Source organism: Panthera onca, chromosome F1 (genome assembly GCF_046562875.1).
Source record: "Panthera onca isolate mPanOnc1 chromosome F1, mPanOnc1 haplotype 2, whole genome shotgun sequence".
NCBI classification, from domain to species: Eukaryota; Metazoa; Chordata; class Mammalia; order Carnivora; family Felidae; genus Panthera; species Panthera onca.
The window spans coordinates 42,417,138-42,441,865 of NC_138355.1; the positions used below are offsets into that span (position 1 = coordinate 42,417,138).

Here is a 24,728-nt window from a genome sequence, read left to right on the forward strand (position 1 = left end):
TGGTTTCCTCTTCCCAGCAGCACATGATGGAGTTCTCGATGACTGGGAAGATGATGGGCATTTTAGGTCTCTCCTGCATGAACGCCAACCATGAGATCAGCGTAGAGGCATCGGAGGCATTGCATTACTTTTTCAAAATCCTTGTGCTTCATAGAAGTAAGTGATATGAGCCTGGACCATCATGTGGCTGCAGTTGGGGGACCCGCTGAGTAGCAGGAGCATACAAGCACCAGTCACTGAGCGCCTGCCTTGTGACAGGCACACCAAAGGGCAGTTCTCTCGTGCGGGGGTGCTGGAATAAATCTGCTTTATCTAAATGAACTCCAAACCCATTGCTGATGAAATGCCCTGTTATAAAAGATTCTAGGAAATCCCTGGCAAAAAGGGAGACCTAGATTTGCAGCCGCTTATGAGATCAGCTTGCATCTCCAAAACTTCCCGCTGTCCTGTCGCTACTGCTTGGGTGTAGGACTGAGAAAATGAGCATTGTTTCTCAGGGAACAAACTTGGGAATCTTTGGTCTAGACCTTCTCTGTCCCAGAAAAACCAAAGATACAGACAGCCACACACACTTACAGAGGTGCTAGAGGAATTTGCAAATGTGCCCTAGAGGGAGTTTCAGAAACCTTAGCTTTTTATGATTCAGTAGGATGTACTTCCTGTTTTGCTAGCTGTGGGGGTGGGGAGTGGGAACAGTTCTCACTGTGGCATGGGTATGGGGACAGCAGGGGTCAGGGGACCAGACCACCTTGCCAACTACAATCTCCCTCCACCCATCAACCTGGCACTAGGGAACTCTCCTCATTCTGCTGGGCAAACATTACTCCACCTGTTGAACCTTGTTGATCTTCTCTGAGGTTTGGAGGGGAAGTGAGGGAGGGTGTGTTCCTTTCTCCCAGTGAAGGCCCTGCCCCTTAATTGTTGTTTTTGGATCGGAGGTATGAAACAGAAGACAGAGATCATCCTGAAGGATTTGCAGAAGAATTTCCGCGGAGGATGGTTTGCCAACATACAGAATCTCGCAATGGTAACCCTCGCTCTCCATGGGTGTATGGGATGCCCAGATGGGGAGCGTTCACAGGGGAGAAAGATGGCTGAGTAGAGATTACAGAGAGCCTGGCTGGGGTCACAGAGGAGCACTCCCCCACACAGGGAACTGCCCCCAAATCAAGGTCTCATGGACAGCATGCTGGAGGGGTAAGGCCCATTCCCCTAGCTGCACTGGAGTTGATTGGAGTTTGAGGTTATTGAGAGAGTTTTAAAATAGGGGCATAGCCGACCCTATCCTCCACTCACTGATTGTGTTCATGTACCTTTATTTGTGGACTAGCTTTAACCCTATTCAATCAGCAAGGGTGTATTGCTTGTCCTAACAATGGTGTCCTCAAGCTTAATCTACTTCAGACATGCCAGCCAGAAATCCAAGAGTCGTCCTTCCCTCTTTTCCTCACTTTCCACATCCAATTTAATCCCATGTCTGTCCACCCTCACCCTGAGTGGCTCTTGAATCCATCCACTCTGCTCTGGCCCCACCACAGCGATTCCACCATCAATCTCTTGCCTGGGTTATTGCAACAGCCTCCTGTCGATTGCCTTGCTTCCAACCATGCTTCTTGTCACACCATTTTCTGTACTGTCATCAGAGAATTAGTTCTAAAATGCACATATCATCATATTAGTCCTCTTTGGACTTTGCACTGACTCTCCATTATTCTTATCCTAAAGGCCAGACTTCATATAGCCAATGAGGTCCTGCACGATCTGGCTCCTGTCTGACTCCCTTGCCTCATCTTGTCTTGATTCCCCTTTCCCACCTGGCCCAGGTCCCTTGCAGGACACAGTGACCACACAAAACTCCTCCCTAGGCCTTTGCAGAGTCTGTTCCCTGCCTGGAACTCTTTCCCCCACTTTCACCAAGTGTGGATTTCGGAGATATTTCCTCCAGGAAGCCTTGTCTAATCTTGCAAGTCTAGCTTTGTCCACACTGTGTCCCTCACTGGCATTTCTCACATGGCACCACGACTGCCTATTTCCCTACCCTGCCCTGACAGTAAGTTCCTTGAGGGCAAAGTCAGACAGTGCCTTGTGTGTGGGCTTCCCCAGCTCCCAGCGTAGAACCAGGTACAGAGTTGAGACTCTCTTTCTTGTGTGAGTGCATGAGCTTCACTGAGGTGTGTACATTTAGAGACAGGAGGCACATCTGTTTTAGACCCTGGCAGTCACTGCTTGCTTTGGAATGCTGCAAATTCACTAAACATCAGAACTTATTTCCAAATGGAATCACCTAATTATGTTCCAAATTCAAAATAGAAATGCCTTATTGCATTTTTCTCAGTATCATGTTGTGTGGACCATTGTTGTTACCTGAGGACTTAAGAGCTAATGACACTCGGGAGCCTGGCCTCACACCATGGAACAGCCAGATAGTAGCCAGGGGCTGCCTCCACTGGACCCTGGTTGACTGGTCTCTTTGGAGTCCAGAGGCTTCGGGCACTCCCAGAGTGGGATGCTGACATTGCAGAGACAACTGTTGTTCTCTCTTCAGTTCTTCAGGAAATACCTGACCCCCGAAGAGCGAGCAGATGTGATAATGGTGCCAATGGAGGCCCTGACCAATGCCAGTAGGCATGATGTCTGTGCAGCTTCCAAGATGTTAAAGATGATCCTGAAGCACCCTATGCCAGAGATTGGGAAGGTACCAGCTCTGAGGGACTTAATGGTTCAAGGTCAACTTAAGGATTCTTCCACTCTGTTTTGGATCTTGTTCTGTTTGATTTGCTACTGGTTGGGGTTCAAGGAATTGCAATCCTTTAGCCCAGAGGAGAAAAAGTTAAAGGAGGAGTTGTTTGCAATTGTGTGGAAGGCCATTCCATTGGAAAAGGTGACCTCCCAGTCTCCACTTCTACCAGAAAGGGAAGAATAAAGTTGTAGCAGGAAGCTACTTGTGGGGGCGTAGGACCAGAAGAGAACTCAGTTATCTCTTCTGCTTCCAGACAGTATGTTAGGTCTGTGGGCCCCTTCATCTTCATTCAGGTGGGAGAATACAAAGTGAAGACAGAGGTCTGTTTATCGATTGATCGATCGATCGATCTCATATATCTATATTATATGTATATGAATTTATGAGACACTGACCTGAATCAGAAATGGAATACAGAGACTCTTTTGTCAGAGGTGGGATTGTTTCTTAGTAAAATTAAGACAGCATAGTTTATCTTTGTCTTTTTGTTATACCATTTTTAAAGGTCTCATGGATTGATAGATTCACTCTCATTTTAATGGCCTAACCCACTCCTCTATGATGCTAATGACACCTCCATGATAGGTCCAATTAGCAACCTGAGTCTTACCCTTGCCACTCTCTCTGGCCTGAACACTCATCCGAATGCCTCAGAGTAGACTAGGAATACGCTCTTCGAGCTGAATGCCACCCCAGAGGTCAGCCACTGCAACCTCCCACTCGATGCCTGTAACCCCTTCCAGAACACCCCTGAGCAGCCAGCCTCTGCTGAAAGCACTTTTGGGAAGCTCACTACCTTAAACCATAGCTCATTCTAATTTGTGGATCTTTCATTATAAGAAAGTTCCACTTTGTGGATTGAAATCTGCATCCCCATAGTTTCCAGACTCTGGCCCTAGTTTACTTTTTGGAGTTATGCGGAAATCAATTAATATTCACACTTTACTAAAACCAGGTGCCATGTGTGGTCCTAGCCTCATCCACATGTTATTTTGTTGAATTCTTACAACAGGTCTGCGAGGAAGCAATGGTTTTCTTTTTAGAAATGGGGAAAAGGCTCAAGAAGGCTATGAGCCTTAGTAGCTGAAGTTTCTTGAGCACTTATTATGTGACAGACCTGTTCCAGCCAATGTAGATGTATTAGCTCAGAACCATGGAGGTGGGTAAAGTTGTTCTCATTTTCTATATGAGGAAATAATGCATCGAGAGGATGAAAACTTGCCCAAGGTCACACAACTGGTAGGTAAGGAAGTGAGGCTCAAATTCAGGCAGTGTGACTCCAGGGCCCATACTGTTCGCCACTAGGCACACTGCTGAGTCCATGTAGCCAATAAATGGTGAGACCTGAGCCCTCCCCTTACTGCTACAATAGGCCTTATGTCTCCCGTCCTCCCTTCTCCGAGTTGCTCATCCCAGACACTTGCTTCATTCTTCATGACATGCTTTCCAGACATGACTTGAGTCACCCTTCCCTGATGCTCTCCATTTTGCCCCTCTTAACATATGGGGACAGGACAGCCCCCAGCCACACAGGTGTGGCCTAACCAGAACGGGACAGTGACTGCTGGGGACAGGTTTAGATCTGTGTGCATCCACAGACTTTACGTGGGCGCTAGGTTACATGCCTCCCAATGAGCTGGCATTGAGTGTCCAGAAAGAACCTTGCTCCTCCTTGGCCCCCCTCCAACTTCAGGTGCCAGAAATCATCCAGTACATTTACCACAATATGAACAGAATTACTGAAACCACAGCCCAAGAGACCATAAAGAAGATCCTCTACCTGCTGGCTCAGACCTACACGGAAGAGGTTATCCTGACACTACTCAACATGGAAGACGGGTCACAGAGGTAGGTGACCCTATCAATTCCCCGGACAAGCCCCCAACACTCTTTTAATTTGCTTATTCTTAAAATGTACCCAGTTTTCAATACAAGTCAGTTCCTTATATATTTTATTTGGGAGCAGGGTGATTGTAAAAGTCATATGGACTTCTTGCAGCATATTTGAAAGCCTGTAAAATTTTTTGAAAAAGAAAAAAAAATAAATCTTTTATCACCTAAGTATAATTTATAATTGGTCTACCTTTTAAACATGGTTTATAGAGGGCGCCTGGGTGGCTCAGTTGGTTAAGTGTCTGACTTTGGCTCAGGTCATGATCTCACGGTTCGTGAGTTCGAGTCCCTCCTCAGGTGAGCTCAGGCTCTGCTTTAGGTGAACATGAGGCCCTCTTCCGGTGAGCCTCACTTCTCTCTCTCTCTCTCTCTCTCTCTCTGCCCCTTGTGGGACTCTCTTTCTCTCTCCCTCTCTCTCTCTCTCCCTGCCCTCTCTCAATAAAAAAATTTTAAAAATGGTTTTTAAAAACGGATTATCAAGCCCATATTGTACATGCCAATTTGCATATTTTTCATTTAACATCTTAATCATAGAATTTTCCTAAGTTAAAACCTTTTTGTAAACATAATTTTAGTGGATAATATTATATGGTATGAATCTACTACACTATAATTTCCTTTATAATTTTTTTAAAAAGTTTATTTATTTTGAGAGAGAGACAGAGAGCACAAGCGGGGGCGGGGGGGAGCAGAGAGAGAGGGAGAGAGAGAATCCCAAGCAGGCTCCGCACTGTCAGCATGAAGCCCAATGTGGGGCTTGAACTTATGAACTGTGAGATCATGACCTGAACTGAAGCCAAGAGTTGGGTGCTTAACTGACTGAGCCACCCAAGTGCCCTATAATTTCCTTTTCTAAACTTAAACAGTTTTGTAAAATATCAACTCTATGTAGACTATGAAAAGTTAGGTATGTAAAGAATCCTAAGACCCACTGAAATCCTAAAACATTGGAACAAAAACAGAGGAGACAAACAGAAAACAGATCATTAAACGGTAGATTTAAATCCAACCATACCTATCGATCTATCTATCTATCTATATACAATGGAATATTCTTTTGCCATAAAAAATGAGAAAATCCCGTCATTTGTGACAGCAGAGTGGACTCTGAGGGCATTATGCTAAGTGAAATAAGTCAGACAAAGAAAGACAAATAGTGTATGGACTCACTTATATGTGGACTCTTAAACAACAACAACAAACTCATAGAAAAAAAGATCACATTGATGGTTGTCAGAGGCGGTGGGGTGAGGGTGGGATTGGAGAAAGGTGGCCAAAAGGTATACACTTCCAGTGACAAGATAAAAAAATACTAGGGATCTAACAATATACATGATGACTGTAGCTAATACTGCCATATAATATATGTGAAAGTCATTAAAAGAGTAAATCCTGAGTTCTCATCACAAGGGGAAACTTTTTTCTTTTCTTTCTCTTTTTACTTTATCTATATGAGGTGCTGGATGCTAACCACACTTATTGCAGTAATCATTTCACAATATGTGTAGGTCAAACCATTATGTTATACACCTGAAATTTACACAGTGTCTTTATCAACTGCTAATTTCAGCATCTGGGTGATCTCAGGATTGGCCTCTGCTGATTTTTTGTTTGCCTTGAGAATTGATTACATTATCCTGCTTCTTTGTGTGTCATGTAAATTTGGATTGTAGTCTGGACATTTTTAATATGATGTTGTGAGGCTCTTAGTCTTGTTAAATTTTCCTGGAGAACGTTGATTCTTTTTTAAGCAGTCAGTCTGGTGTATGGTTTAGATGGCAAGTTCTGTCTCACCTTCTGTTGGACGTAGTTTCAGTGTCTGTTATATTTTTAAAGTCTTTGCTATACTGCTTTGGGTCTGTCTTACGCATGTGCTTCTCAGGGGTTGTTGGGTCTGTCCCATACGTGCAGCTCTGGAGTGATCCCAGGACTTACAGGAATTTCTCTCTCTCTCTCTCTTCTCTTGGAGACTTCTCCTATTTTCTGGCTTTCAGAAATGTATTTTCCGGCTTTCAGAAATGCATTTTCCAGGTCCTCTGTCTAGAAAGTTGGGCTTTCTCTTAGAATTTTACCGCTTGTGCTACTACAACTGCATGGGGGCACCTGAGTGGCTCAGTCGGTTAAGCATCCAACTTTGGCTCAGGTCATGATGTTGTGGTTCATGAGTTCAAGCCCCACATCAGGCTCTGTGCTGACAGCCCAGAGCCTGGAGCCTGCTTTGGATTCTGTGTCTCCCTCTCTCTCTTTGCCCCTACTCTGCTTGCACTCTGTCTCTCTCTCTCAAAAATAAACATTTAAAAAAATACAACTGCACAACTGGGTCCACATTTAAGGCAGTAAAATTAGAAAAGAGAGAGAGCAAATATGGATCCCCTGCCATACACACATACTCTTTAGGTCATTAGTCCCTTTTGTTGCTGTGGCCACCTCCATTTCCACTACACAGCTCTGCATCTGGAACCATCCCCAGGACAGGGACAAAGAAAGAAAGATTCCACCCATCCTCTCATAGAGTCACAACTCCTAGGTTCCCATTTTACCAGATTTTCTGCAGAATGACAGGGTTTTACTCAGAGATTTTGTTTTCATGTGCCTGCTGCAAAGTTTAACACTGCGGCCAGCTTCCGGTCAAAGTTGGGAGATAAAAGAGAAAGAAGAAAATCTGGGACACTCATCCAGTAAGGGTTCCTTTTCAAATTGTGGCTTTCATCACCCAGTCCCCTTGCTATGAATCATTTTCAAAATCTTCAAGTAGTTGCTTTCGTACTTGACCAGCACTTTTAGCGTTAATCAGAGGAAGAGATCAAACGCAATGTGCTTGCTCTGTCTTGGCCAGCGCAGCCCTGAAAGGACATAATTTCTTTGCAAAGAAATTAAGGAAATTGAGAGACTCTTAATCTTGGGGAAATTAAGATTGCCTGTTAACGTCTAATGAGTACTGAGTAGGAAACAAAAGCTTGGACAAGGCAATAGAGAGGACACCACAGGGGGCTCTTCTGACTGATCTGCAACATCGAAGTGTGGCCTGAGATGCTTTCTCATTTTAGGCTCCTAGGCCAAGGGAACATCTTCAGATTTACCTATGTGTGAGACGATAGAGAACAGGGAGGTGTGGAGGTGAAGAAGAAGGAAAATTAGGAGTGAAAGGAGAAAAAGAAAATGAAGACAGAGGAAAGGAAGAAGAAGGGAGAAAGAGGGGGGCTGGAAACACTGGGCAAAGGAGTCTAGAGTCCCTTCCAGGGGGAATCTGTGGAGAGTGACCACATTGGTGGGGTTCTGCCTCTACAGAGGGGTTTGCAAGCCCTGGGAAATCCTGGCATCGTTCCCCAAAGGCTATGAAGTCATCATGGAATTTCTGCTGCAGAAGCTGACTCCATACCAGAAATCGAAGGCCCAGGAGCCCAGCCACAGTACAGAGATCTCTCCATTGATTGTATGGAGGGACCCTCGGAGGGGGCTGGGGGCTGGGTGGGGGACATCCCAGTGCCCTGTCCCAGGCTGTCCTGAGCTCTTGGAGCCTCTCCCTTTTACATATCCGTGTTTGGTTGAACATTTTAATGGCAGAGTCTTGGGGGTGCTTGGAGGGAGGGTTTTCTAGTTGCCTCTGCCTTGTAGGGAGACAGAAAAACTAGCTTCTCGTTCTCCCCCGGTGAGCTTAGGTAAGACACACCCCCCCAACCCCTCCTTAACTCTCAAGGATGATAAGAGAATGAAACAGCCACCACGATGATGAGAGCACTTTAAAGTAGTAACATTCTGGAAATTTCCCCTTATTTTCTTGGATCACACTAATTTAGTCTTGACCTGCCCTGGCAGTATGGGCTTTTCGGGGCCAGCCCTTCATGGTGATAGGTTATGGGCAGGGATTTCATGATGACAGGACGCAAGAGTTGGAATATAAAATGATAATGCCCCTGCTCTCCTCCCCACCCGCAGGCCACCAGGGCCATCCAGGAACTCCTTCTGGAATCGAGTCGGCGGACAGAGGTGCAGACCTTCTTCCCCTCCCTGTGTATGGCCCTGTTGTTCCAGATCTCCTTTCTCGTGGTTGAAGGGGACACTGACTTTCAGGATCAGCAGCATGCAACCGAACGGATGGACCCTGTCAGGTATCCTTGGCCTCTGGGCCAGAGTTCTAGCCACTGTGCCCCAGGGCCCATCTGCTCAGCTCCCATGTGTGTCCAGGTATCTCCCTGCCACTTGCCTGGCCTGGTCCCAGGCTGCTGGTTCTGGACACCCTTCTTGCACCTCCTGGGCAGGGCACTGCGTGTGCTCCCCACACATCATTTCCACAAGTCTTACTGGACTTTTTAGAGAGGACTCTCTCCTTCTGACTCACTGGCCTGACACAGAGATTCTGTTCCAAAGTAAAATCAGTATAATGGATAAGAAGTGCACCTGCGCTCCACTCTCTACCCTTCTGGCTTCCTGCAGCACCACGGGAACCCCGCATCTCTCTCGGCCTCGGTTCTCATTTGTAAAATGTTAGCCTGGGTCTGTCTCTACAGGCTGCCCCACCTCTATCAGTTCACTGTTCTAAGGGAGGCTCCCGTAGACGGGAGAGGAGCCCAGATGGTGGGGGATGGCTTCCTGTCTGCTTTCTGCCCCGCCCCCACCCAGTTCCTCCGTGGAGGCCCTGAAGACGCTGATGCAAAGTACCGGGTATGGGGACTATGTGTCTTACATTCAGAAACTTGGAGGCTGGGAGCTGCTCACCAGTCCTGAAAGACACTACGAGGGTGTCACTCTACTGGCCAGGTAGGTCTGTGCCATCCTGTTGGCTCTCTCTTGGGGCCCGGGCCCGATCCTGAGCGTTCCGCTCTCCTCGGCAGGGCCATGGTCATCAAGAACTGTTGGCACAACCGCCCCCTCTTCAGCTTCCTCATCAGGATTCTCCAAGAACGAGACCACAAAAATCGCTTAATGGCCTTCATGTTCTTGACTGAAGTGAGCAGTTCTTGGTGGGAGGTGGGCAGGTGAGGGTTAGTTCCTCTGGAAAGCAGAGGTGTCCCAGGGGACACCTCCAGGGATGGCCAGTGGAGGAGGAGGAGGCCTAATTTCCTGTGGCTCCCCGCCTCACAGAAGGGTTGAGGGACATTGTTAACGACGGTGAGGTTACCTTGAGTCACAGGCTTTGAATGTATGTGGTGTGATTCCTCCTTGAATCTTAAGGCAACTCAACTCTGTCCCAACTTCATGGGAAAACATAGCTCTTTCCTTCAGCCACCTCAGCTCTCATCAGTCTTCTCAAATTTTGTGGGGTGCCAGGGTGGCTCAATCCGTTAAGCATCCGACTCTTGGTTTCAGTTCAGGTCTTGATCTCACAGTTCGTGGGCTTGAGCCCCACGTCGGGCTCTATGCTGACAGTGCAGAGCCTGCTTGGGATTATTGCTCTCTCTGCCCCCATCCCTCAAAAATAAATAAAGGGGCGCCTGGGTGGCTCAGTCGGTTAAGCATCTGACTTCGACTCAGGTCATGATCTCACGGTTTGTGAGTTCGAGCCCTGCGTCGGGCTCTGTGCTGACAGCTCGGAGCCTGGAGCCTGCTTCAGATTCTGTGTCTCCCTCTCACTCTGCCCCTCCCTGCTTGAGCTCTGCCTCTTTGTGTCTCTCAAAATAATAAATAAACATTTAAAAATGAAAAAAATACATAAACATTAAGAAAAAAGCCTAATTTTTGCTAAGCACCGCTGATTGAGTCAGTATGTTCCAGCCATTTGACAGAAAAAAGGTGTAGAAAATTTAGAAAATATGAAAACTAAGTCAAAAAATTATAAAGCCCTTACTAGTCACAATACCCAGGGGAAAGCACTTTCAGGTTTTGGCCTGAATGGAGGGGGGCATGTGTGTGTGTTCCCATGTGTGTGTTTCTTTATCAGGGTTGACATCATTTCCTATTAATATTCTGTATCCTGCTCTCTTCAAGCATCTTCAAACAAATTTTATTTTATTTTTGAGATAGAGAGAATGTGCATGCATGTGAGCAGGGGAGGGGCAGAGAGAGAGGGAGAGAGAGAATCCTGACTCAGGGCTCCATCTCACCGACCCCAAGGTCATGACCTGAGCCAAGATCAAGACCCGGACACTTAACCGACTGAGCCACCCAGGCATTCCTCAAACCAGAATTTAATGGTGATGTAATATTTCATCACAAAGCTGTTCTATAATTTATTGGACATTTTGTTTCTAATTTTATACTATTATAAGTATCACTGTAATGGACATCTCTGTGCAAAAGACTCTGCCCATACTCTAGCTTATTTCTTTAAATATTGAATGTAAGTACAAGTGTTGGCTCAGAAAACACGAATGTCTTCTATGATTTTGGCATGAGTGCCAAATTACTTTCCAGTAAAGTTGGGCCAAATCACACTTCCGCCAGCAGTGTTTGGGGAAGGTTTTGGGATTTCTGGCTCACAATATTTTTAAATAGGCTCCTTTTAAAATTCAAGCCACCTGACTTTTTTTTTTTTACAGGAGCAGGATTACATTTCAACATAACTGAAGATACTACAGTGCTAATACTGGAATATAAGCAGATGTTCTCCTAGTGTGTCATAATGTGTCCTTACTTAGGTTGGGGGACATTGTCCTGCTGGAAGGTGCCCACTGCCATGAGCTGATATGTGCACAGTGGCAGGAGTGCTGATATATGCATTCAAGGATGTATGTCATGTTGGCAGAACTCTTGCTAGGGATGTGGGGATGTGGGAATGTGCATGCAAGGTGCAGAACTCTGCACGGAAGAGAGTGACTTAGCTCAGCGGGTGTCCAACATTAGTGGACCTCATGTCACTAGGGAAGCTGTTTAAATGCAGATTCCTGAGCCGCATCCCCAGAGACCTGGGTTCAGTGGCTCTGGAGTAAGGCCTGGAAGTCTTAGTTTTCTGTAAACACTCCCGGGGTTGATGCAGTACAGGTGGTCCTTGGCCCCAGCTTTGAGGAACAGTACGAGGTGCAAGCCTGGGTGGGACACCGGAAGGTGGACGGCACTCTCTGCAGAGCAGTCGTTCTGACCTCCGGCTGCATGTTAGAATCCTCTGGAGAGCTTTAAAAAGGCTAATGCCAAACCACAACTCCACTCCCTCGTCTTACTCCCTGCCTTGATATTCTGTTTGAATTGCTCTGGGATGAAGTCCAGGCATTGGTTTATTTTAGAAGTTCCCGAATTTAAAGCTCTATTCTAGAAATACAGTATTGAGAACCACTCTAGAAGTTCCCCCAAATATATAACACCCAACTAAACAAGCGGACACGTGAATGGCAGTTATTCACCTGCCACCCTTACTGGAATTTCGGGCTGAGAAGAGGGGAGGGAGGCGTCAGTAGGCTGGGGAGAAGGCTCCCAACTGCCCCTGAGTAAGGAGCTAGGTGAAACTCACTCTTGGACATTTAAACAGAGACCCAGTTTTAAAGTGGGGACCCGGGGCACTTGGTGGCTCTCAGTCGGTTAAGAATCCGACTCTTGGTTTTGGCTCAGGTCATGATCTCACGGTTTCGTGAGTTCGAGCCCTGCATCAGGCTCTATGCTGACAGCAGGGAGCCTGCTTGGGATTCTGTCTCCCTGGATCTCTGCCCCTCCCCCACTCCCGCTGTGCCTCTCTCAAAATAAATAAATAAACTAAAAAAAAAAAAAAAAAAAAAAAGGTGGAGAGCCAACAGGATTTGATGTACCAGCTAAAAAAGCTGATCAAACTCTATAAACAAGAGACCACAGCTGTGAAAGCTTTCTAATATTTCACAGCCTTTTGCAACGCCCTTGTTTATTTTGTTACCCTCGGCCATTTCCCTGGGAGGATCGTTAAGTAGAAACATCGAAAACAGACAGGGCTGTGTACTTGTCTTCAGGGTACTTAGGGAACAGGGGAGACCTCAGTTATTTTGATTTCATTGTAAGTCTGTGAAAAAGGTGTTATTATCTCTATTTTGTAGAGGATGAAACTGAAACTCAGAGAATTTAAGAAACTTGCTCAGGTAGTAGGTAAATTAGTGGGTCTGCCTGGCAGCCGGCCAAAGACTGCGCTGTCCATGACAACTTTTTTTGCCAGTAGGATCACACTGTGAACATAGATAGATACACATACATTTGTGCATGTGTGCATACACACAAAACAAGTTCCCCTCGTTTAAATGTATCTGATTAGCTTTTGTCTTTTAAAATTCTATTTCAAATAACGTATAGACCCATATAATTTTACATAAATATACAAAGGAAGTCATGCATGCTATTTTTTTATTGTAGCCTTTTTGTTCTTTCCCAATTTTTAAATCTTTATTCATTATTGAGAGACAGAGGGACACAGAGCATGAGCAGGGCAGGGGCAGAGAGAGAGATACACAGAATCCGAAGCAGGCTCCAGGTTCTAAGCTCTCAGCACAGAGCCTGACGCAGGGCTTGAACTCACAAACCACGAGATCATGATCTGAGCCAAGGGCGGATGCTTAACCGACTGAGCCACCGAGGTGCCCCTGTTCTTTCCCATCTTGCCTCCTCCCTTCTGCTATATCAGTTTCACATGCTGCCTCTTCGTTTCCTGAGTATTTCATATGCAAGCAACCAAATATGTATCCTTCCATATTTTTCTCCATGCTCAAATAATTACACACACATGCACACGCGCACACACACACACACACACACACGGGTACACTTCTTACTTTATCCCCAACAGCTCCCCTCATCAAAGATGCCTAAGGGAAAACCTGCAGAATGGGTGAATGCCTTCTCACATGGAGTGCGACGTTACCTTTCAACGAAGCTTTGGCTTCTTTACCTGTCTTTCCAAATCCTTAAGAACATTTCTTTATGAATAATAGGAACCCAGATTCAAAAAAATCACTGGAGAGTTTTGTTCTCCTTGCCCACCATTCCAGTCTTTCTTGGTCTCCTTTTGCAGCTGCTTCGGTGCCCAGATGTGGTAGCCACCGTGGATGAAGTCACTGTGCGCATCCTGGCAAACTGGTTCCAGTGTGAGGAGCCGGCCATAGTAAAGCTATTGCTGCGGGTGGTGGAGACCTTCGCAAAGCACGGGAACATGGTGAGATGAGGCCGAGGCCAAGGGCATGCTCTCAAGAGATGGCACCCAGGGAAGCAATAGAGAGGTCCAGAGGTCCGGTGTGTCATTACATAGAGGGTGGACCAAACTCTCAGGATCAGACAGAGAGAACCTTCGTGAAGCCAGGCCACTGAATACAGGGGTCAAGGACCTGAGCCATTCGTGCTTTCTCTCTCCCAGGAAAGGAAAGAGAAGGGTTTTCCATGGGTCATTTCTGGGTAGAGACCAAGCCAATTCCAAGATCCCAGACCATCCTGGTGTCCTGGAGATGTCATCACCAGGGATGATAAAGGCCATGGAGATGGGTGCTTATGGGCCTAGTGGGAAGAAGGGTCTCCTCTGCCTTCTCCCCTTTTTCCATGAGGACAAAGGACTGCCGCCCCTTTACCGGCCCGGTCCCAGTCCCAGAGCGCATCAGCGCTGGCTCTTGTGGGTCAGCCTGAGTGGAAATGCGAGTCCCTTGATGTAGCAGGAATTGTTCTGACTCCTCGTTTCCTGAGCAGCTCTCCCTCGGCAGGTGCAACAGTTCCGCATCCTGGAGCCCTACGTGCTGGGCTGCTGCTACTCGCTGGACGATGACATTGTGATGGAGACTTTCACGGTGCTCAAGTGTCTCGTCGAGCACCTCACCTGGAAGCATTCCTCCTCATTCCTTACTCAGCTCACCTTCATGCTGGGGCCCCTCTTTGAGGAGGTGAAGCCCTTTGGGGGGCCATTTCCCGTCTCTGGGCATCCAAGGGAGTTGGGCAGAATTATCTTGAAAGGCCCTTCTGGCCTTTCTGCGAGGCCATTCTGCAATGGTCTGATTGTGTACGTCCTCTTGGGTAATGGCTGTAAAAGGGGTGAACGGCAGCGAGAGCAGACGGCAGTGACAGGGGAAGATCGGGATGCTGCACAGTCAAAGCAGATCCCTGGGGAGACAGGAGGGTGCATAGGGGCATGTGGTGGGAGGGGCGAGCTCGGGGGCCACCTGTCCCTCCTGGGTGAACAGAGGTGGTGGGTGAACAGAGGTGGGTGAACGTGTGTGTCTTCTCACCCAGGAGTCAGAGCATCTGCGCTTGATGGCCTTTGAGATCTACGGGGCTCTCTTGGCTAAGGTCAAGAGGACAGTGCTTGTCTTCCCCTTGAAGCACCAGGTCCTCAACTTGATAGTCCTCCTTGTGCTCCACCTGGAGGATGCGAATGTCAACGTGGCTCAGGTGAGAGGGCCAGGCCACGGAGCCTGGTCTTCCATCCCCCGTTGTCACAGGAGGTAAATGCTAACCGGTGTTAGATGCTAAGGAAGGGGCTGTAGCAAGATTGGAAGGTGCTGCTGAAGGAGTTGCTTTGTCTCTGACCTTGGAGAGTTGCAGTGAGAGGCCCGATGTGACCAGATGCTTGCGCCGGGGTTTTCTCCAGCTCCTGGCTCTCTCCAGCTGGCCCACAGCACACAGTGGGATGTGAAGTGGGTGTAAAGACTCCAGGGAGGAAAATCCTACCGTCAGGCACAGGGCCTCCCCCCGGTTCTCTGCCCTTGGCGTCAGCGGCCTTCCCTCCACGCTGTTCCCCGCACCCTCCTTCGCGCTGAACTGAGAGGGGCCTCCCTGAGCAGAGAGGCTCCCGTGAGGTAGCATGGTGGGCGGGACAGAGCGAGCCCAGAACTGGCCCGTGTTCTGGGGGGCCAGGGCTGTGGGCTGCCGCTGGGGAAAGCTGCAAAGTGGCCGATGCGGTTGGTAACAGGACGCTGAGTTTCCAGATGGGGCTACTTTGCCAGGGCGAGGCCCCTGATGGGCACATGTGATGAAGCTGCTGGAACCAGCGATGACGTTGGGATGTTACCTTTGTGGGGTGGAGCCCCTCCCAGGGAACCCAGTTCTGACAGCACCCACCCTGATTCAGAGGAGCGACCACGCCAGTGGAGGGATCAACACTTGGGGAGATCTGTTTCAGAGAGACTATTTTGGGGGGGGTGGGAAGCCGTGTGGTGGGTGCATGAGGCTAGGAGGTGGACAGGTTCATTGTGCTGGCTCTCGGGGCAGCACCATAGCAACCGGGAGAATCATTGCAACCACATGTTTTGACCTGCTCGTTAGTGGGAAACAGGTGTAAGCAAAGGCAAACTTTCTAGAAGACCCGGCCTTCCTCCTCACCCCTGGTTCCCTCTGGGTTCACTGGAGACTTCCATCCCTCCAGGGCTGGGCTCACTGCTTGTTTGTCTCCCCTCTTCGTGTCCCTCCGTGTCCCCTCCCAGCCCCACCCCCGTAACTCCTCACGCGGCGCCTTCCTGTCCCTCCAGCTCTGCCGGCCTGCCCTCTGCCACACGGCCACCATACTGGGCTGGTCGAGACTCAAAGCGATATTTGCTGAGAAAGACGTGTGGACTATCCTCAGAGCCCTGGTAAGGCGGCAGCTTACTCACCGTTCTGCGGCTGCGGGGTGGTCAGCAAGTCTGCGCTGTTCCCTGAGGCGTCTGGGATTTGCAGCAGCTGTAGTTCAATAACGAGATGGCCACGGAGCATCTAGTTGAGCCCAGCACCTAAACCTGGTTCCCGCCCTCCCGTTGCTCCTTATCGAAGTTGGGGAGCGAGGCACACCACTGGACGATTTCAGTGGTGAGGGCTAAAAGAGAGGAAGGTACTTCATAGTACAAAGGAGGGGTGCCCAGCCCAGTCTGGGAGTTGAAGGCTTCCTGGAGGAGGTGTCATCTGGGAAGAGGGGGAAATGGAAAGCAGGATCTCACTTAGGCAAAGAGAAGCAATCAGTCGTGCAGGCCAAAGTGCTGCCATACACAGGGATGTGGAGCAAAGCACTCACTCTGTTCCGGGGAGTTTGCATATGTCACCTTATATAATTTGATCCTGGGAAATAAGGGTAGAGGAGCCTGGTCTGCGGGGCGGCTATCAGGGACTTGGAATAATGAGAGCAGGGGCAGAAAACTCAAAGGCCTACAAGGCTGTGCAGGGAACATTAATGAGGGAAGCCGACTGGGTGGGCCTGGAGGAGAATCGAAGGTCCTGGGGTCCAGCAAAGGCAGTGCCTTGTAGAATGGTCAGACACCGCACAGCCTTGTTCTAGTACGTCCTCAGTAACGCCTCCCTTGCTATCCTAAAACGAAGTTCATAGGTGATACCGTCTACCTATATGGATTTCCAAAATCGATATAATGCCCTAACTCCAATGGAGAAAGTAATTTTAAATGAAATAATGTGTACGTATGTAACACAATGTAACATAAATGATGCGACTACATGACATGATAGGATATAACATAACATGAGGTCGAGCAATGGAATGGAACATAAATAGTATATGCTCCCCCGGAAGACACGATGAAGAGTTGGCTCCTTGTCCCTCTGTGTGGAACCTCTGTGACTTGACCTATTACAAATGCAGAATGGTACCGGACTGTTGTGCTGGGGACTCAAATGCCATAAGAAGTGCTGTCGTTGGTGACATGACTTTCAAAGAGAGGGACAATGTTTGGTGAAGATCTACATGCAATGAAGTATAGTCTTTCTTTGCTTCATATTGTAGGTGCATCCCTAGGAAATCCAGTGTGTATCTGAACTGTGAAAAAATATTGCGTTTATATAAAAGACAGGGTTGGGTTTTAGGCACAGATAATTAGAAACAGATCTTTGAGACAAATATGCAGTGGGGAATTGGAAATTAGTGTACCCCCTTTCATCATTTTGACAACCAAAAACATGCCCCCCCCCAAGTTCTGAATTCCCCTGGGGACAGTACAGTCCCCATTTGAGAGGGTTGAGAACCAACTAATTGATTCTATGACATAGAGTGAGTTTAGTGTTGCTAGATTTTCCACTTTCTTAAGACAAGCAGAAAATCCTGACTTTAGGTGATATTTACTACATTTTATTGGCAAATAATTTACGATGTTTAAAACATTGTGTGGAGCAAGAGACAGAAAAAATCTGCAAGCTGGATTTAGCTCATGAACTGGCAGTGTGCGGGCTTGGTATGGGAAGCAGGAAGCAGGCGTTGGGGCTGTACCGTGTAGTGGGGGTTTGGGCACAATAAGGAACAGGATTTGATGCTGTAGGCAATGGGGAGCCACCGAACTGCTCTAAGCAAGGGGATAACATGGTTAGATAGCTGCGTGTTTTAGACAGACCACCTGGTTGCAGATTGGAGGATAAGTTCACAAGGGACAGGATTGGGGTCCGTAGTTGAGAGGGTCCAGGGGGAGAAGATGAGGTCATGAAGACAAAGACATGGAGTGAGTGGCCGGTGCTGGAGAGCTATCTGATGGGGAGTGTGTGAAGGTAAAGGTCACCTCTTGGGTTTCTGACTCGAGCAGATGCTGGTGTCATGGACTGAGGTCAGGAATACAGAGGGAAGAGCAGGTGTGGAGGCGAAGATGAGAGTGGCTTGATTTGGCACGGGTTGAGTTTGCAGAGCTTGTGAGATCTATCCCCCTGGAAGTAGATGCGCTCACTGAACCACGGAGGCTTGGAGAACAGAGCTGTGCTAAAGATACAGATTTGTGGACACTGAGCACACGGCTGAATTGTAGATGGGAGCTGCAACCACGAGCCTGGCTGCACCCATCTAGGGAAATGGCATAGAGGGAGACGCATATGGTTCAATATTGGGATCCCAGGAAGCATCAATTCCAAGGATCCCATGCAGGAGACTAGGAAATGAAACCAGGCTAGGAGAGGAGGGTGGCAGTCACTTAGGAAGGAGATAGTTTCAGGAAGCAGTGAGTGGTTAACAGTGCAGTGACAGTAGCACAAGTCCAGGGAGATAAAGACTGGATGTGCCTGTTGGATTGGGACCATGGAAGCCAGACCTGGATCAGTGGGAGGGTAGATGGAGACCAGCACACAAAGAACCCAAGGGTTTCTCAGGGTAACTTCGAACCTGGGGAAGATGAGAAGTGGGTGGGGCTCCGCCCACACCACCTTGGACCAGAACAGGCCCTCTTCTGCTGGGTCGGAATATTAGGTTTCCAGTTAGGATTTTTATTTGAAGAAAAGTTTTTTTTGTTTTTGTTTTTTTATCAAAAAAGTCCGACACACCATGGACAGAGCCTCCCATTTAAGAACTGGGGCTCCAGTGCAAAGGGGGAGGAGAAGAGTCACTAGGAAGGACACACAGGGGATGGGGTTACCGTTCGTGGTCTTTGCAAAAGACAGGACACGTCCATCCCCCAGAACCTTCAAGGGAGAGAGTCTGGATGCACGCAGAAGTAGGTGCATGCCTAGGCAGGGGAAGGTCTTAAAACACTTAATTATATGTGGCCCTGCTAGGCTGTGTTTAAACAGAAAGGTTTCTGTTACATGATTGTTTCTGTTGCAGCTTAATGTGGATGACAGTGAGATTGCAGATTTTAAGCCAAGCCGTAAATAAACAATATTGCAACAACTGAGTTCAATCCTCTATGGTTGGGAGTAGGAGAAAAAAAAAAATGCGGGAGCAAAAGACTGGGGTAAATCTATTCAGGTTTCACGCCTCCCACAGGGAAAGCGATCCCCATATCAATCCAGGAAGGCTTCATAGAGGAAACAAGACTTCAGGAGCTGGGGTGGGAGGGGACGGAGATGTAGAATTTTTTAAAATATAATTTATTTATGTTTTGAAAGTAATCTCTATACCCAACGGGAGGCTCAAACTCATGACCCCAAGATCAAGAGTTGCACGCTCTGAACCATCCAGGCACCCCTAGAATGCTGTGATGGGCTTTGGCACTGAGAAGATGTCTCCAGATTGTCGGGGCGGGGGAGGGGCAGGCAGAAGACCTGGCCATGAGTTCTTTACTTAACGCAGTTCCTGTTCTTACAGCTGAAGCAGGAGGGAAACAGAGCCCTCTGGTTTCTGAAGCAGTGCTTGGCTCTCTTCAAGAGCCCGCAGGCCCCCATTCGCCAGACAGCTGTACGATTTGCAGGTACCACTTTCCGTGTCCTTGTCCTAGTTCCTTCAAACAGCCTGAGGACCTTTCCCAGTGGAACAGGCCAGGTCCTGGCAGGCCAGGCCAGACCAGCAAAGCTCCCAAGGGGCGGGATGTCAGGGTGTGGGTGCTGCTCTGTTACAAAACTCAGAGACTGGTGAGGACTGCTTCATGTCACCCCAAGGGAAGGCGTCTTTAGTGCAGAGGGATACCCTCCCCCTGCCCCAGCTCCATTCGCTGATGACAGAAGAAGGGGAAGTAATTTCTACTTGTGGAAAAAGTCCAGGCAAGGCCAGTTAGGGGGAGGGAAATATAGACCAAAGGAAGTGTGTGTTTTGGGAAGGGACAAAAGAGCAGGTGCAGCCAGGGTCCTGTGGGTCTTTGTGGGGCCCCTGAGGTGCTGTGTGTGCCCCTGTAGGCCAGATCATCCAAACCCTGGATGCGGAAGAGGCCAATGAAATTGCGGAAGTATATACAGGTGAGTAGCAATCCGCTTGCTATTTCTTGAATCTTTTAAGGGCAGTGGTGTTGGTGGGGAAGTCTCAGAAATGAGGGAGAATGGGCAGATAGTTCATGAAAAGTATCACTGGGAAGAATGAAGAGGTAGGCTCATCTTTAAAAAAATTTTTTTAGATGCTTATTCATTTTTGAGAGAGAGAAAGAGACAGAGCCTGAGAGGGGGAGGGGCAGAGAGAGAGGGAGACACAGAATCCAAAGCAGGCTCCAGGCTCTGAGCTGTCAGCACAGAGCCCGATGTGGGGCTCGAACTCACGAACCCACAAACCATGAGATCATGACCTGAGCTGAAGCCAGACGCTTAACCAACTGAAACCACCCAGGCGCCCCCGAGGTAGGTTCATCTTAAAGGCGTTTAGCTTTGGGGCATTGGCCAGAGTCGTCCTCCTTTTCATGTCCACTCACTGACCCGCACCTGCATTGAACTCCAGGCCATTCATCAGCCAGGACAGTTCCTTGAACTCTTTCATTTCTTCTTCTTCTTCTTCTTCTTCTTCTTCTTCTTCTTCTTCTTCTTCTTCTTCATGTTTATTTTGAGAGAGAGAGACAGGCAAGCAGGGGGGAAGGGCAGAGAGAGGGGGAGAGAGAGAATCCCAAGCAGGCTCCACGCTGTCAGTGCAGAACCTAACTCGGGGCCCAATCATGACCTGAACTGAAATCAAGAGCTGGACGCTTGACCGACTGAGCCACCCAGGCGCCCCAGTTCCTTCAACTCTTGATAAAAAGGGCCATCATTGGATGATGATGATTTTCTCACTTAGGGATGTAGGGGTTTCCAGCCCCTCCCTTGTGGAGCCCCCAGGACTGCTCCAGTTATGGTCCACGTATTCTCCACCCATCCCTCTATCCCATATCTCATCCACCGCTGGGTTCCCTGGTACTGCCCGAAGTCCTTTGAAGTCAGAGGACTTCACTCGGAGGTACTCTCTGGAAAAGAGGACAGCACAGCTGGGCAGGAGGGGGTGGCGGAGGGGGCCAAATAGGTTGGTTGTGGATGCAGGACAAGCAGTGGTCGGCTCCCTGAGCCCGGGGCGGGCATGGCATCCTGCTTGTGACTGAGCAGTGTGGACTCCCTCCCAGCGGGAATTCTTCTCGGATTTTAAAACCTGGGGCGCCTGGGTGGCGCAGTCGGTTAAGCGTCCGACTTCAGCCAGGTCACGATCTCGCGGTCCGTGAGTTCGAGCCCCGCGTCAGGCTCTGGGCTGATGGCTCGGAGCCTGGAGCCTGTTTCCGATTCTGTGTCTCCCTCTCTCTCTGCCCCTCCCCTGTTCATGCTCTGTCTCTCTCTGTCCCAAAAATAAATAAAAAAAAAAAAAAAAAAGAGTTTAAAACCTGCCAGTTCCCACCCCCCTGTGCTGCCCCTCTCTGCACAGCCGTCCTGGTGAGCCCACCGGCCAGGCCCAGACGTTGTGTCCAGCCCCACGGCATTACTTTTTCCAAGCACCTTAGCGGTCTCCGTGTTACAGCCCTAAAGTACTTGCGGGAAGACCCCGACTCCATGGTCAGCTGCCTCGCCGCTCAGACCCTCTACATCCTGGAAGCCAAGGAGAAGCTGCTGGTCAACCCCCCTACCTCTTGCTTCTGCAGCAGGAGGCCACGAAAGACCTACTCCTGAGCCTGCGTCCTTGGGTCCTGGCCAGGGCGATCGAGACTGTGACAACGGTGACAGTGGGGCCAGGCTCCTGAGCCCTGTCCTAGAAGTGGGTATGTGTCCCTGTAGGACCTCTGTAATAAAAGGAAGACGCATGAATTTCTGTGGAGTGTTTCCTGGCCTTTCCAGTTGGTTCTCTGGGGGCAGAGCCCTTCATTGTGAGCTGTCTCCTCTGCCTGAACACCTGGTGCAGGCTGGCCTCTCCCAGCCCCGCCCCTCCTGCCCCTCTCCCACGTAGCCCGGCGATCGGAGGCCGGAGCATGGGACGTTCCTGTGACATCAGCCTGAACTACAAAGTGGGAGGAAAGTGATACTGGGACACGTGAGGTATTCTAGGCTCTGGTTGCACCAGGCAGGGTTCCCGGCGGCAGGCCACAGGGTCCACTCTGGCAGGTTTAAGCAGGGCAGTGATTTATTAAAGGGCATTAGTCAGCTCATAAAATATCCCCGGAGATCAGAGAGTTTGGAGACTACCCATCAGGAACAGGGCGGCTCTATAAAAACACCAGTGGGGCTGCCCCCTTGCGCAGCCCAAACCACAGCCCAGGTGACAACACTCAGGACCGGCTCTCAGAAGCTCCGCCACCATTTGTGCAAAGAGCCGGATGTTTCCTCCTCCCGCTCCCAGGGCTGAACTGGGTGAGCGCGATCTCCCGGGGCTCCTGTTAGAATCTGTCTTAACCCAGCGCCGTCTCACGGTCCCTGGAGTTTATCTTTAGGTTTACACAGGGTCATTGGATGCTCCCCTGCCACCTCCAACCCCCCATTGCCCACTCCCACCTCTGAGCCAGGCGTCACCTGTTGTGCCTGACCTTCAGTCAGCCGGGTCCCAAAGCTCTGGGCACAAGGACAGTAACCCAATGTCCTAAAATGTGGGCTCCCCCTTGGCCATACCTGCTCTGACTCGAAAGAAGTTCGGGCCACAGTGAAGCAGATTCCTAGGCTCTCGTCCTGCAGTGCTCAGCTACTGTCACCTGCATCCAAGCCCCCAGGAACATGTGGCATTCTGCCCTCGTTCACCCTCTCCACCCCGACGGGCCTCCTTCTCGGTGGTGGCCATGCTCCTCATAGCATTCTCTCAGCCCCGGTGCAGCCGCTGGAGTCGCTTGGGTCTGCTGGCAAACAAACCTCAGAGGGAGGCAGCATTAAAGCCCACACAAAGGTCTGCGTTGGCCGGAGGGCTCTTCTCACATACTACCCTTGGCCTGGTCTCTGGTTCCCACATCAGCAGCCGCCGGCTGATGCTGGGGGCCTTATCAGCTGCACCTTTTATAGATGGAGGTGAGCAGAGAATAGCACAAGACAGTGGTACACTCACGTTCCCTTCCCTGACCTCCGAAGCACAATCAGGTCAAGTGTGTCTGTACGGGACCCACTTCAGAGACTGTTCTGATGCCCCCCCTCCCCAAGTCACCCCCTCACGTTGGTCAAGCCAAGTTAACAGGCACGACGGGAAGAGACCACATGGGGGAAGTAATGGAAGTCCATCAGGCCATCTCTGTCCTGGTAGGATTGGGGCCTACTCTGTTGGCTTCTCTGGGCCTCAATCCCTCTCATCTGTAAATCGAGAGCGTTGGAAAAAACCCTCTTTGATGATGCCACCAGGCCTGACAATGAATGGCTCCTATCAAATTCTGAGAAGTGCTATTACATCCTAAATAGTATTTCTCTCCACACTCTCCTTTCCAAATTTTCTATAATAAGCAGATATTACTGTTACAGTTTGGCGGGGGAGGAAAGCAAATCCCACATTAAAAGAATAAAAGAACAATGTCCCTTCACCTGGTGTTCCTGCCTCCCTACCCCTAAGTGCTTTGGCATCTTCAAGACACAGGCTGACCTGAGTTTGAAAAAACCACCTTTGGAGGCAAAGCCTCTGCAGGGTGAGGGGAGCGGCACAGTCACAAGGTAGAACCAGTTGGTTGGAGTCCGTTCCAGGGCCCTGCTCCTGACAAGTTCAGCAGCTCCTGGGCCTCCATTTTCTGGTTTCACCCACACCCCCCAGGCTTGCAGCTGGCCACACCCAATCGTCACCTCCCACAGTCAACAGTGGGCTCTGTCCCATAGGGTGGGATCTTCTGTAAAAGAAGGGCCTGTGGGGAGCAAGGGTGGGACAAGACCAGGTGGGAGGGTGGGGCAGGGCGGGTGGCATGGGGAAAGCTTGGTCAGCCGGCCAAAAACAATCATCCTTAGAAGCTACCCTTGCTTCCCAGGGTGGCCAGGCTCCTGTGCCTGCTGGACGGCCTTGGGAAATCAGGGCAACTCTGCCCACCTGGGTCCCCCTCTGTGGTTCGAGGTCCCCTTTTGCTTGCCAAGACCCTTCTGAGGACCAGGAGCCTCTTGGGTGGATCTCTCCCCCACCCCCCGTCCCCCCTCAGGGAGCCTCCCACCTCCAACCCACGATAACTTCTGCCTCCCACGGACCCACAGAACTCACCAGCTGGATCACCTGCCGACAGCCATAGGTCTAGATAAGCAGCACGGACTGTGTAGGTTGACAGGACAAACTCGGTTTTATATTCGGAAAACACAGCAGAGAGAGACCCTATTGTCTTCACAATGCAAGAATCAGAAAGTAAAGCTTTCAGAATATCTTGGCTGGTGACGAAGATGCAGATCGTCCCCCAGGGGCCACCATGCCCAGGGGATGGGCCAGAATCTCCAGGAGTTGGTGGCATGATCTGTGGTTATCGAAAGGGAAGGTGACCGTTAAGCAAAGGAAAACTTCGGGGAAGGTATTTCATGACACTCCATAACTCAGCGCTCCCAAATATGCCACTTCTGCCCTTCCTTCGTTCACTGGCTCACCCACTCGTTCAAGGCCTGTTTGGCATCTGTCGCCGCGAGGCACTGACAGGGAATATGGAAGTAACCAGAATAAAATCATTAGCCTCAAACAGAAAAGAGGGTGAGTTTTATGGTGTGGGAATTATATCTCAATAAAACTTGTATTAAAAATATTTTCTTGAGAACTGAGCCT

General features: G+C 49.3%; 3 protein-coding genes across 3 annotated transcripts; all 3 read left to right on the forward strand.

Annotated features, from left to right (window-relative positions):
* Positions 1-707: 707 nt before the first annotated feature.
* LOC144612741 (maestro heat-like repeat-containing protein family member 1) lies at positions 708-8,482 on the forward strand. The gene is made up of 5 exons (XM_078440641.1): positions 708-1,027; positions 2,546-2,695; positions 4,434-4,588; positions 7,922-8,066; positions 8,450-8,482. The coding sequence occupies exons 1-5, from the start codon at positions 941-943 to the stop codon at positions 8,480-8,482; spliced, it is 570 nt and encodes a 189-aa protein (XP_078296767.1). The 5' UTR covers positions 708-940.
* On the forward strand, positions 8,136-9,859 carry LOC132685751 (maestro heat-like repeat-containing protein family member 6). The gene is made up of 3 exons (XM_060643166.2): positions 8,136-8,742; positions 9,254-9,391; positions 9,466-9,859. The coding sequence occupies exons 1-3, from the start codon at positions 8,648-8,650 to the stop codon at positions 9,611-9,613; spliced, it is 381 nt and encodes a 126-aa protein (XP_060499149.2). The 5' UTR covers positions 8,136-8,647; the 3' UTR covers positions 9,614-9,859.
* Positions 9,860-12,567: 2,708 nt separating this feature from the next.
* On the forward strand, positions 12,568-21,766 carry LOC132685814 (maestro heat-like repeat-containing protein family member 7). The gene is made up of 8 exons (XM_081791834.1): positions 12,568-12,613; positions 13,450-13,670; positions 14,206-14,382; positions 14,729-14,887; positions 15,964-16,065; positions 19,476-19,578; positions 20,000-20,059; positions 21,564-21,766. The coding sequence occupies exons 1-8, from the start codon at positions 12,568-12,570 to the stop codon at positions 21,710-21,712; spliced, it is 1,017 nt and encodes a 338-aa protein (XP_081647960.1). The 3' UTR covers positions 21,713-21,766.
* Positions 21,767-24,728: the final 2,962 nt, after the last annotated feature.